The sequence below is a fragment of the Propithecus coquereli genome, unplaced genomic scaffold (assembly GCF_000956105.1).
Source record: "Propithecus coquereli isolate 6110/MARCELLA unplaced genomic scaffold, Pcoq_1.0 Scaffold354, whole genome shotgun sequence".
Lineage (NCBI taxonomy): Eukaryota > Metazoa > Chordata > Mammalia > Primates > Indriidae > Propithecus > Propithecus coquereli.
In genome coordinates, this window is record NW_012149219.1 from 267,271 (window position 1) to 281,359 (window position 14,089).

At 47.8% G+C, this 14,089-nt stretch overlaps 1 protein-coding gene across 1 annotated transcript in view; it reads right to left on the reverse strand.

Annotated features, from left to right (window-relative positions):
* Positions 1-11,003, reverse strand: part of NQO2 (NAD(P)H dehydrogenase, quinone 2) — a 12,364-nt gene extending 1,361 nt beyond the window's left edge. Inside the window, exons 1-5 of the mRNA XM_012651386.1 lie at positions 10,750-11,003; positions 8,976-9,140; positions 4,753-4,883; positions 2,236-2,349; positions 1,228-1,329 (exon numbers count right to left, since the gene is read on the reverse strand). Coding sequence (XP_012506840.1) covers positions 1,228-1,329; positions 2,236-2,349; positions 4,753-4,883; positions 8,976-9,140; positions 10,750-10,987 — 750 coding nt within the window. The 5' untranslated portion in view covers positions 10,988-11,003. The remainder of the gene's footprint in view (positions 1-1,227; positions 1,330-2,235; positions 2,350-4,752; positions 4,884-8,975; positions 9,141-10,749) is intronic.
* Positions 11,004-14,089: the final 3,086 nt, after the last annotated feature.

Sequence of the window (14,089 nt, forward strand, 5' to 3'; positions counted from 1 at the left end):
AAACCTGCACCCGCGCCAGGCCGGCCTGCCAGGAGGGGAGTGAGAGGCCCACACTCAGCTCTCTACATTCTTGTTCTCAGACAGCATGACTTTATTACTGGAAACCGGCTAAAAAAAATTATGATCAGTAGGAGAAAACAGAAAACGGTCTGGGTAAAAAAAACAATATTCAGAAATCAGCAGCCTTCATAAACCAAAGTAGATGATTAGAAGCTATAACCGAAGACGAGCCCCATTCCTAACAGCAAACAACAACGGTGAAGGACGAGCTTAGAAATAAGCGCGCGCTACCTACATGAAGAAAAGTCTTCACGTTTGGAAAAGACGCAGGGGTCACCTTCTCTGATACAGAAAGGGTGCTGACAAACACAAATTTGAAAATGCCGACGTCCCAATAGGCAGGCAGGCAGGGCTCTGGAGGGTGTTTACAGAAAAGGGACGATGCCTACTTTTCAAAGCAAGCTCACTAACCCCCAAACTCCAGTTCTCCTCCCTCATCGACCAACATCCCTTCACGACGACACCCAATAACAGCGGCGCTTTAGGTTTCTGGGTCTCCCGGGGTCCCCGACCTGGAGCCTGCTCCCCCACCCCCAGCCCTGCCCCGCACCGGGTGCTTCATGGCCACCGGCCTGACTGAACTGCTCTGCCCTGCCCCTTGGCAGACGGCTACCCCTCGGGCCCAGGCAGCACGGACTCCACCTAGGGGAACAGGCCTGGGACGGGGCTGGGGACTGGGAGGTGGCCCCACGGACCCCTCGCCCATGCGGGCTCAGCATGGCCAGCAGAGGCCAGCGTGAGGCCATACAGAAGGCAGGGCCGGGGGCACCTCCTGCCAGGGTCCAAGGAAGGCGCTGCCTTCGCCAAGCACCGCCACAGCCACGTGGACAGCTCTCTACCCGGCCGCTGGCCACCTGGGGGCATTCTGCTTACCATAGGGCAGACATCGGCTAAGCGGGTTTCCTTAGCTTCTGCCCGAACAATATCAAAGGCTGTAATTACGACCCTATTGGCCAAAATTATAAAGGACAAAACGTTATATGATTTTTTTGTATCCAGGAGTCGTCAAAATGGTGTGGAGCATCGGGCTTACATCACATCTCATCTTAGCCCTCAGGGAGCTGATGGCATGCGTGTGTACAGTGTGCGCATGTGTGCGTGTGTACAGTGTGCACATGTGAGCACGTGTGAGCATGTGTGTGCAGCGGGCCAACACAGTTCGTCTACCTGGAGCGGCCACAGGAAGTATCGAAAATCTCCGCTGACTCCTGCTTTCGAGTACATCTCGGCCGTGCCTCCTGTGGTCAGGGACAGGAGGGCCAATTTACCCTGCAGGGGAGAAAGCAAAGGCGTCCGTGCGGGCTCCGGAACGGGATGGAGATGCTATCGTGACTCCAGCACGAAGGCTTCTCATGGCCAGCAGGGAAAACGTGAGGTCAGTGTCCTCTGGGGATGGACAAATGGAACACTCCCACCTCCAGCAAGCCCGCCCTCAGGTGACAGCCGCGCCCCAGGAGGGTGCGACAGACAATCGGAGCCAACCGACCAAACGAACGTGACAGCTCTAACACGCCCGGGCTTCTGGCAGAAAGCAGGTCTCAGTGATGCCATGTGCGAGGAACAGAACTGGGGAGAGGCCAGCAGTGCCTGGCACCCGGGGCCACTCGGGAGGCGTCATTCGTGGTCCTAGACAGACAGATCTTTGTTTCTTGGTCTGTTTCCCTTATGTGCACCTATTTTCTGAGGCTTTTAGAATTAAAAAAACACATTTCTTTTAGTAAGACGTTCACGGCCACAGGTGGGTGCATCTAGCAGGTTCCATGACCCCTCGCCCTGCAGAGGGACGTCATGTTATCCTGTCTCACAGGGCGGCACGTGGAGCTCAGGGCGTGAGCTTGTGTGAGGTCAGGGCTGGCTTTTGCCACAGGAGACACCCTCTCTGGGACCGGTGGCGGCCGCCGTGTGGCCCACGTCAAGTTGCTTACTGACACCCTCGCCCAACCCCCCGCCCAGCCCCTTCTCTGCCGTGTATCTGCAGCTCTCACTAGATGAAAACACCATGATTTTAGGAATGACGCTTTGCTCCTCCGTGTGCATCACATGGTACTTTGCACATGGTAGGTGCTCAATCGATTTTTGCATAAAAAATAAAAGGAAACTAGATGTTCAGCTTGACAGACGCCCCTCTTCCCCCACTCCAATAGCCTGCAGCCATCCCGATCCCAGAGCACATACCTTGAGCAAACCGGCATCGTAGAACTCAGGGATGTCGAAGGCAAAGCCCTGGCAGAGCACCCTGTCCATCCAGCCCTTGAGCACGGCCGGCACGCTGAACCAGTACAGCGGGAACTGCGGGAGGGACGCGGGGAAACCCACGCTGCGGCTGGCCCCATGGCCTCGTACTTAGTCTGTCTGCTGACTCAGAACGAATCCCGCTGTTCTCGTCCTGGGCAGCTGGGCAGGGGATGGTAACCCACATGCTCAGTCTGACCCACATGCTCAGGTGCAGTGTGGATGGGGGTGGGGTGGGATTGACAGTGGTCCTGGTCACGCTGGGGTGGGTCTGAACCCCCCACAACAGCCCCTGATGCTGGTCCCCGGGCAGGCAGGGAGCGGGTGAGGAGCTCTGTGCGACACGACACTGGCTTTGGGGCAGCAGTCTCTGTGACCGAGACAACCAAGAGGAAGGGTGTGGAAACGAGTGTGCCCCTTCCCCTGCCTGGGGTGAACGGGGGTGAGGTGTGAGCATCTGGGGGGCAGACTGAGTCCGGCGCTGAGCAGCTGCGGTTTTCACGCAAACCAAAGCCTTATGCTCAGGCTCCACACACCCCAAGTCACCCGGATCCCACAGAACCCCTAACATCACATCCAGTGGTACCGTCTAGGAAGGGAAATAAACACAGGCAAGCAATAGTTACCAACAGCGGAAGCCCACGTTTCATGTGCTTTCAACATAAATCAAACTCAGGGCCTGGCAATGAAATCCAAGCTCCACAACCTACTGCTGTGTGATGTTGGCCCGTTACTTGAGCGCTCTGTGCCTCCTTTTCCCCATTTGTCAAACAGGGATACTAACAGTTCGTAGCTCACAGCACTGTGGTGAGGATTCAAGGACACGACAGTGCCTGGAACAGAATGCCCAGAGCGTAAATGCTCAGTGAGTGGTGGGCTCTGCTAGTAGCAGTAGCAGTGATGAATGAAATTTTTACTAGCGTTGAATGAAAAAAATAAACTTACAATGCAAAATCTCTGGACAAAGTATCAAAAAAAGAGGGAAGGCAAGGGGAGAAGAGACATAAAATGAGGTGGAACAAAAGAAAGACCATTAGAGAAGTCAAGTGTTGGCTTACCCCAGCCACCCAGTTATGGAGTGCAGCAGGCAGGGGAGGGAGAAGTGGGCCCTGCGTGGCTGGCCAACATCAGGGGGACAGGAGGAGCCCAGTGAGAGAGCTGACCCAGCTCTGCGGGGACCATGTGGCTCAGCACACAGGCCCACCATCCCGGCGTGACTATTAAGGTGTGCAAGATAAACCGTATGGTCACTCAGTTCTAAGGCACTGTGGGTCTACCAGTGTGTGTTAGGATGAAAGAACATCCTGCACTTGGGCCAGATTAGTGGCTCAACGTGGCTTGGTAAAGAGAGGGCTGGTGTCAGGAAGGGGTGCACAGAGGCAAACCTGGGCAGGGGTGAAGCATCTCTTCTGCACACACGGGTTGCTTTTCTGAAGGGTTTGGGAACCATGACAACCTCTGCCTTGCACACACATGAGGGGCTCTGCACCCGCCATAAGGACAGTGGTCTTCTCCCACCCACTCCCTGCCCTCAAGCAGGGCTGGGAACAGAGGCAATCTGGACACATCAGATCCCTTGCTTCGAAACTCTGGATCTAGGAAACCCAGTCCCTGGCTGCAGCAGAGAGAGAACCAGGTTGCAGGGAGAAGCAGATGGGAATGTGAGGAGGAGACCAGAGGTGCTCCTGCCTCAGGGCCATTATCCCCAAATCCTAGCCACAGCTCTGTCCTTGGGGTCCAGGAGACCCAAGAGACCAGAGCCCTTAGATAAACTCCCCTTTCTTTCTAGCTCGACTTGGATTTCCGTCAACCCGATTCCCTCAAAGCGCACTTGTTTACATGGCTGCCAGGCTTATGGTCACATCCATGACTGCACGCATCCTCCTCTGGGTGACAAGAAGTGCCTTAATGAGTCAGCGTTCCTAGACGCTGTTTTGTGGGGCAGTTCTCTCCTCCTTGTGAACAAATACATGGAGGGTGGCAGGTGTTCAGGAAAGTGAATCAACCAGTGAGAGGATGGAAACCAAAGACTTTCCTCTTAATGATCAAGATATTTAAGGCAAGAGTTGCATTTGGCTGGAATGACCCTGCTACACACTTGTGTAGGGAAATCGCCATGTCTGGGGGTGGGGACTTCAGGAGAATGGAAGCAACAGGTCAGGTGGGATCCAGACACGTTTTGGACCACTGGGCTAATGGATAAATCCTTCATTTCTATTTACCTGGGGTCAGGATTTCAAGTGAGTGATGCTGGCTACGTAGATCTCTTTACCCAACTAGGTACACTGCTGAACTAGTGTTGTAAGTAGGTAAACTGTTACAACTGGGTTATAACACCCAAGTGTGCAAATGTGCAAAGAACATGGATACCACTTCTAGGAGGAGCCCCACACTCAATATTTGGAAAGTGTGTACATAGGATGACTCTGATTTGCTATACTAATTAGTGGAAAAACGAACCTGAAATATCACTAGATCAGCTTCCTGAACCTTCTTCTGCTCCTCAGTGATGTCGCTGGCCAGACATCTCTTCTTGTAGGCTTCATAGACTTCCACCCCGTAATTGAACAGCTCAGGATTGGAGAGAGCACCTGGGGAGGAAGAGGCCAAACATTCTCACTGGCAGGTGTGTGTCTGCAGCCCGTCCCCGCCATCCCACTAGCGCTGTGTGTACCTGGCCTCCTCCAAGTGTGTCGGACACTCCTTCAACCCAACCAGGAGCTGCACCCTGGGGCCAGGCTAGGGAAAGAGAAGGAGGCTGGGAGGGCCACAGATTGAGCGCGTCCTACCTAGCAGGTGCAGTTCCTTTCTTATCATAACAACCAGTGAGATCGGTGCAGTTCCCAATCCACCAAACAAAACCGAGGCTTAAGAAAAGTTAGGCGGCTTGTCCAATGCCACATGGGTTCTAAATGGCAGAGGTGGGTGCAGAGGTGGGATGACCTGAGGCCCAGGTGTGGCCCAGGTGTGACCCACTAAGCCACACCAGTGTGTCTAGGGAGGAGGGTGCAAAGCCGAAGCCACTTTGAGAAGAGCCAAAATGAGAACTGGGCCAGCAGTCCTTCAATAAAGTCATAATTAAAAACCATTTCAGTGTTCTTTGCATCCTCTTTTAACCTACTTGTATTTGATTTTTATTCAAAAAGTATACATTGAGTTCTTCTATGTATAAAATCCTGTCTTCATGGGGAAGCCTAAGAGGGTAACCACAGTTGGCAAGAGGCTGTGTTGTATCAGGGAGGTTGTCACGTGGAGTTTCGACGGCAACATTACGTACAACCCAGCACCCCTTTGGGCTTTTCCCTCCTGTAGCTATAGAGTTTCAAAATACCACATGGATATGTACTTTTGCACCAAAAGGTTAAGCTCGCTTGCCTCTGGGTGTGGTCCAGGAATGGAGGAGCTGTGAACAGGGGCTTCTACTTCGTACCCTGTGTTCACCTATATTCAAAAATATTTTTTACCTCAAGCTTGTGTTATTAACTTAAAACTAGTGGCTCCATATCCCAGTGTTCTCATTTTCTAGCCCCTGCTCGGCTGTTCATTAACAGAAAATAGTTGATGGATCTATTAAAAGGGAAGAAAGAAAGTAAAGACCAAAAAAAAAAAGACAAGATGTCAGCTATTGACATGAGTCCTGAAATTGTATCTGGAGGTCTAGTTAACACAGTTACGAACAGAAGGAAATTAGAGGTATTGAATACTGAAAAAGAGGAGATGAAATTATCAATATTGGCAGACTATTTGATTTCATACCTGGAAAGCCCTAGACAATCAGGTGGAAAGTGTTACAAACAGTAAGAACCCGTGCGGCGGCTAGACACACACACAGGCACACGCAGAGAATGGTCCCCTCCATGTGGGAAACGACGACCAGCTAAGAAGAATTGTGAAAGATCTGTATGAAGAAAATGTCTAAACAGAACTGAGGGGGTCAAAAAAGACCTGAACAGCTGAAAAGCCGTATCATTTTCTTAAAAGAATCAGCATCATAAAAGGTCAATTCTTCCTAATCTCATTTATAAATTTAATAGGATTTCAGCAAAAATACCATTGGGTTTCTTTTTGAATCTGAAAAGCTAATTCAAAAGATTTTATGGAAAAATTAAATAAAAATAGAAAATAAGGGAAGTGAGGGTGACCTCTACCAGATATTAAATTAAATGATTTGGCAAAATAATTAAAGCCATGTGGTATGAGCCATGAGTAGGTAAGGGGAAAAAACAGAACAGAAAGAAGGGAATAGAATCAAATATGTGGGAATTTAGGTTGCAATGAAGGTGTCATTTTAAATTAGGGGCAAATGGCTAAATCACGCAATAAATGGTAATGAGATAACTGAGTAGACACTTAGAAAAAACTGGACCCATACCTCACATCATACACCAAAATAAATTTGAAGTAGATGAAATATTTAAACGTAAAAAGTAGAACTTGATCAAATACTAGGAGAAACTATGAAACTTTTAAAAATATATTCTTAGAGTTTATAGAAATACGACATAGAATCCAAAGATCATAGGAAAAAAACATGGATCAAAGGTCAACAAAGTCGATAAAACCCTACATGGAAAAAAAAACCCATAATAAATAAAATCAAAATTTTTTAAAAAACAAGCAAATTAGGCAAAAAGTATTTGCAATTCATATCCCACACAATAGGCTAATTTTTTAATATATAAAGAGCTCTTTAAAATCAATCAGAAAAAGACCAATGGTCTAACAGAAAAGTGAATAAGAGATAAAAACAGATATTTCACAGGAAAGAAAATATTTAATGTTATTAAAATATTAATAAATATAATATAAAATACTGCAATACTAAACTTCACTTATAATGAGACAAGAACAAATGAGAGCTATACCGGAGACCATTTTTCACTTGTCAGACCAGCAACTGGTAAAAAGGTGGTAACGCTGTTCGTGACGTGAGGCAATGAGCATGTGCAGACGTTGCTGGTGGGAGTGTAACTGGTACAACATTCATGGAAAGCAACTTCATACTACCTACGGAAATTAAAAACACACATTCCCTTTGACCAGCAATTCCACTTACTAGATGTACTTGCATACAAAGGAAAACACATACGGCCATGATTATCTACGGCAGCCTTGTTTGTATCAGCAAAAGATCAGAAACAACTTAAAACACACTTTAGTAGGGGCTACTCAAACTATGACAAGACAGCCATACAAGGGAAGACTTTGCAGTGGTAAAAAGGAAAGCACTGTGAAAAACTGAGTATAACATGCTACCACTTTTGTAAAAAGCAGAGGGAAAACGGAGAACCCCCTGATTTTCCAATTTGTTGGCATACAGTTGGTTCAGAATAGTCTCCAACGATTCTTTGTATTTTCCTGGTCCCAGTTGTTATGTCTCCTTTTTCCTGTATGATTTTTTTCTCTCTTTTTTTGTTAGTCTTGCTAAAGGTTTGTCAATTTTGTTTATCTTTTCAAAAACCAACTTTTAATTTCATTGATTTTGATTCATTCTGCTGTTGAGAGCCTCTAATGAATTTTTCAGTTCATTAAAGGTATTTCTCAGTTCTAAGATTTGTTTGGTGTTTTTTATTATTTCACTCTCTGTTAAATTTTTCTGACCATTTCTAAATTGTTTTTCTGTATTACCTTGGAAATTACCTTTAAGAGTTTCCTTAAAACTACTCTTTTGGACTTTTGGTCAGAGTATTGCCTTCTTGTTAGGGTCAGTCACTGGTTGTGTTGCTTTGTGTTTGGGAAGGTCATGGATCCCTATTTGCTATTGTTTTTGTGGATGTGTGGCCATGTCTTTGCATTGAAGGATTATTTATTTATTTCAGTCTTCTCTGTCTGGCTTATTTTGGTTTTTATTGGACGTGTTTGCTAGATATTCTTTGCCATTTACCTATTGCATTTCTTTTCTTCTTTCTTCTTTTCCCCCCACTAGGTTGCTGCTTCCTTTTCAGCACTAGATGGTACCTTAAGCCCAACTTTGCCTCAGCTCTAGTAAATGACCTAAGCGTTGCCTGTCCCAAATGGGCTATCCTGGAGTGTGGGAAGGCTGGTTAGGGGTTCCTGCCCAAGGGACCTATGGAATGAACCTCCTCCAGCATGGTGCTGCTGAACAACCACTCTGATTTGGCATCTCCTTTGGCCAAGGTACAGAGCACAGTTCCCAGGGTTGGGCATGGCAGTCCTGCCTCCTCACTTGTTTCTGGCTGTTCTCAGGAATAATTCTCCCTTCAGGTACTCCCAGTGCTTCCTGTGGGGTGAGGCGGGGACAGATCTCCTGCGAGGGAACCCAAGATAACGGGGAAGCTGGTTGTCCACCTAGATCTCACACTTTCCAATGTGAAACCGTGAGTCGGGGGGAAAATTTCCACATGCTTGGTGCTGGGCGTATTGGGAAGGGGGTGTCGCAGATACGAAAGTCCAGTTCTCTTACCATCTGCTTGGAGTTTTTTCACTTCTCTGTGGCCCTGGGAGCTATCTCCTCCTCATATTTGAGTTCTGGGATATTGCTGGTGATAATCTCGGTGCTACGTTTTTTTTGTTTGTTTTTTGGCTTTCTGTGGGGGTGAGGGGAGTGAAACCAGCTTGCTTCTAGCTGCCCTTTTGGAATCAGAAGTCAACATGTTTTTAATTAAAAAGCACAAAGAATTAAGTTAAAAAAAAAATAATAGAGAGTTGACCCCATGACTCACCAGTGATGTCTTTCCTTGTGGCCCTCGGCTCAAAGTCCATGGCGTACAGGTCAGACACAGTGACTGTGCAGCCCTGCTTGCGCAACTCATCCACCGCCACGTTCTTCAACGCGCCGTTGAAAGACCGGGGCTCTTGGTGCGCATAGACAATGAGCACTTTCTTGCCTACATGAACAGAAGAAACGGTTCCCCTTGAAGAGCAACTTCTCTATGTCAAAATTCAAAGAAGACTAAGATGAAAACTAAATGTTCCAGTGCATTATGGTGGTTGAAGCAAAGAAATGCCAATGAGTGGCAGTTTTAAAGCAATGGACTTTTTTTATCCAGTTATATCCCAGCTCATCATTACTTGGGTTTACTAATGCATGAAAATACAACGGACCAAATTATGTCTCCTCAAAAATACCACCACTAAATTCTTCAAAAGACTGATCTAATTTGTTTATCCCCTGTGAAAAGGTTTAGGCCTGCGCCCTGATGTCAAAATTAAACAGCTGCTGGAACTCATCTTCTATGCAACCCTGCATGGGCAGGCAGCAGCTACCAGCACCTTTCGGTCTGGCCCAGTCTGCTTCCACCTCCTCATGTCCACCAAAATCTGATGCTTAAACAAAGCATGAAGAATGGAAACCCTTGCTCCCACGGGAAGGCAGGGCACTGCGAGTCCGTCTTTCAGGGTTGAGGCTGATGACAAAGTGCAGGCAGCAGCCGCATCATCAGCACCGGGAGCCTCGGAAGCAGTGTTTTCCTCATTCAGAAGAGTCTGTGAGATTATGTACTGATTTCCTCCTGGAGGCAGCTTGGTGATTTGCCTAATTAAATTTACCCTGGTAACATATAAGAGGATGTTAAACTCTTGACTTAAAATTTTCAGCCTAGGACCTTAAAGAGAAAATACACGTGTTTGAAACAAACAGTCTCAGGGCATTCAGCTGAGTGTAAAGGTTGAATTCCATGAGTTAGATTAATAGTTAACATTTTTATTTTGCTTTCTCAGACTCCTGTGTTATAAAGGAACTCTACTTGGGGGCTTAACAGGAAAATGGATACAAATGAAATACCCACACCAAGGTTTTTCAACTGGGGACAGTGTTGCCTGTCAGGGGACATTTCTTAACAACTGAGACATTTTTGGTTGTCACAACTGGTGTGGGAGGAGTGCTACTAGCATCTGACAGGTAGAGGCCAGGGCCACTGCTAAACATCTCACGGTGCGCAGGCCTGACCCACGACGAAGGATTATCTGGCCCACGATGTCAGCAGTGCCAAGGTTAAAAATCCTAATCCACCCTATAACGTATAGAACAAGGTGAATCTGTGTGTTCTATAATGAAAGGATTTCTATGTTATATTGTTGAATGAAAAAAATGAAGTTGAAAAATTGTGTGTGTGTGTGTATACATGTGTGTGCGTGTGCATGTGTGTGTGCATGTGTACATTATAAGCAATCACAAGAGTAAAGATGGAACCATACCAAGTTTTTGACCAAGGTACCTCCTGGGGGTCATTCAGTCAACAACTGCTTTGGGGCAGCATGTCCCAGGGGTGATTTCGGGGACAGGAGACAGAGGAAAGACAGGACAGGAAGGCCCCACTGCTGAGGAACTTACATTCTGGTGGGGGAGAAATGGACCAAACGAGTGAGAGGAATTCCAGACAGTGGTCCATGTACTAAAACAGGTTTGTACACTTCCATGTTGCTTGGATTTTTTTATGACAAACAATGTGTTCAATTTCTCACGAAACGTCTGCGCCCCCCATGACCACTGGTTACCTGCCATGCTGTAGTACGACGGATCCTTCCTCTCTGAGCGGGTGGCCCGCGCTTCAGCTGCGGTCACTCTCCTCCGAGAGCCCGACAATCTGGAGGAGAAAAGGAACCAGGGGAGGTGGCTGTGCCTTGGCCCGGCCTCACTGCAGGTCCCTGGAGGACATGCAAATGCATCAGAGAAAAGGCATCTCAAGATAGGCAAGGAATGCTCTGGAGATTCAGGCCTCAGAGCACAAACCATGTAGGGTGTCAAAACCACTCCTTTACTTATTTATTTTTTTTGAGGGAACTCAGAACCTTCTGTGAAGGCAGCCATGGAGAAGAGGACCTGGGAAATAAGCCAGGTAGGTAGCAGGAGTTGTACGTCCTTGGCCTTCCTGCCTCCCTTAAGTGTCCCCTTCAGATGACAAATGGAGCTGAGCAGAGTGGTGCGAGCCGCCACCCCGCAACTCGCTGCCCGGACGCCTCGCTGTGCTGGGGAGATGAGCGGATGGCAGTGGGTGTCGCCAGGCCTCTTCCTCACCTGAAATAAGGGGAGTTGGTTTCGACCTGGTTTCCAGCCGGAGGTGTCAGAAGCTCCTCCAGGCAGGCAGCGTAGGCCAGTGGAGACCTCCTCGTCAGAGGGACTTGGTCTGGGCTCCAGCTCTGCCACTTGTAAGTGTGGGCCTGCAGCACAGGGCCTCCGCCTCTCTGTGCCTCAGCCCCCTCCTCCGCAAAGTCACTGCATGGCCCAGAAGATTAAAGGAGACGGTCCATGTGTGGTGGCTGGCACACAACAGGGCTCTGGGAAAATGTTAGTTTTCCCTTGGGGGCCTCAAAGGTTGTGTCCTCAACCCCCAGTAGCCATCTCTGAAATAACTGGCTTCCTTTTGAGAGAGACAAGATATTTCCAACAAACCTATTCTTGTTGCCGAAAAACCAGCTCAAATAAAACTCAATGCCAAAAACCAAACAACTCAATTTTAAAAAGGGCAAAGGAACTGAATAGACATTTCTCCAAAGAAGATATGCGAATGACCAACAAGCGCGTTAAAAGATGGTTGACATCACTGCTCATTACAGAAATGCAAATCAAAACTACAGTGAGATACCACCGTACACCCGTTAGAATGGTCGTTCTGAAAAAAACCAGAAAATAACAAGTGTTGATGAGAATGTGGAGAACTGGAACCCTGTGCACAGCTGGGGAAAATGTGAACTGGTGCATCCACTGTAAAAAACAGTACGGAGGTGCCTCAAAAAATTAAAATGAGAGTTACCCACAATCCAGCAATTCCACTTCTAAGTACGACCTCGAAAGAGAGTCCCAGAGAACCGTGTGTTCACTCACGTTCAAAGCAGCATTATTCACAACAGCTAAAATGTGAAGCAATGCAAGTCCATCACTAGACGAATGGATAAGCAAAATGTGGCCCATCCACACAATGGAATATTATTCCTCCTTAAAAAGGAAGGAAATTCTGACACACAGTACAACACGGATGCGCCTTGAGGACATCTCGCTCAGCGAAATAAGCCAGACGCAGAAAGATAAATACTGTGTGACTCCACGTACATGAGGTTCCTAGAGGAGTCAAATTCATAGAAACACAAAGTAGAAGGAGGGTTTCCAGGGCCTGGGGGTGCGTGTGGGTGGAGTGAAAAGTTAGTGTTTAATGGATATAAAGTTTCAGTTTAGCAAGATGAAAACAGCTATGGAGATGGATGGTGGTGACGGCTGCACAACATCATGAATGTACTTAATGCCCCTAAACTACAAACTTAAAAATGGTTAAGATGGTAAAATTTTATGTTAGGTATATTTAACCACAATAAAAAAAACTGGGGAAAAACCCAAACGACTCAGGGCATGTGGCTGGGGCTAGTGTGAAGACACTGCATGCTGCACGTGGTGTCCAAAGGACAAGTTTACCACACCAGTGCATCTTTACGGGGTAACAAAAAGAACAGAGAAATGCAGAAGTTGAGCTTATCCCCACTGCAGCTGAAATCTGGAGCGGAGCCTACGTTTGCATCTGCAGGGCCCCTCCCTACCTCCAGCTGTCCAGAAGCGCTGTGCAGGGCTGGGTCGGCAGAGCACTGCCAAGCAGCGAGGGGTGCAGAGCAGCGGGATCCACCAGGTGGGTGCCCCGTGGACAGAAAGGAAAAGAGGCTTCCACCATCCTGGCTGGGGGGCAGGCCTGGGACTTACAGACTGGGGTGCTGTCACTGCTAAGAGGGAGCAGACAGCTCTGATCACTCCAAACACCCTCACACCCCAAAGGTGAGTTAAAGTCCTTTTCCATTCACTTGACTATTGACTGCCTCTTTGGCTACCCAACATCCCCTCCTCGTTCCTTAGGAACAGACCCTGAATTTATTCAGGGAGTCAACGTGGCCAGGTAAAGACCACATTTCCCCAGCCTCCCTTGCAGTCAGTGGTGGCCAGTGAGGTGTGAGCAGAAGTCACTGGGTGGGGCTTCTAGGAAACGTCCTTAAGGAGCTCACTCAGCTGGGGGGTGAGGGGAGGTGCTGTTTTGGCCCTTGTCACTGGCCTTCCTCCTAGCTGGACTATGGAATATGAGAGCACAGTCAGTCATCCTGGGGACAGAGGCTATACACGGAGGATGGGGAGCAGAAATACAAATGGAACTTGGGTTCCTGATGCCTTATTGGAGACGTAAGATGGTTCTGGAATACTAACCTCCAGATAGTTCTGCTTTGGTTTTTTTCATGCAGTAACATCTGCAGTGGCATTTAATCTGTGGGGAGGGTCATGGACTGTCAGTTTGGAACTACGTAAGCCCTCAAGGTACATGTTTTGTGTCCAAGCACTTTAGTGTGTTCAAGCCTTGTGTTATGAACTTGCTACGTCAGAGCAGAGAACTTGGGAGAGGTCACATTCATTCATTCAAAGTTCAGGGGGGTTTCCATTCTGACAACAGCAACACAATGGTGAACCTAAAGCTGGGCAGTGAGGAAGGAAAGAAAAAAGAAAGCGTATGATGACGGATGGTATCGTTTGAAACAAAAAGTTGCAACGTAAATCACAACGAAAAATATTACGTCATTAAAACAGAAGAGTTCACCTGCTCGAGGATGAGGCTTTGGATTTCAGGCATTTGCTACGTCTTGTAAGTCCAGGGACCTGCGCTGCCCCTGCTTTCCCAGAGTTATCAGTGCAGAGCATATGTTGTGAGGGACATAGTTGTCCCATTGCTAAGGCTGAAACCCTGGATGTTCTCAGCAGCACAACTGTGGAAACAAAGCTCGCAGCAAGCACATCTCTAGCTCCCTGGAGGTCACTCCAAAGCCTGCTGATGAGGCAGGTTTCCTGCATCCACTGTCCCTGGGCTAGCTGCTG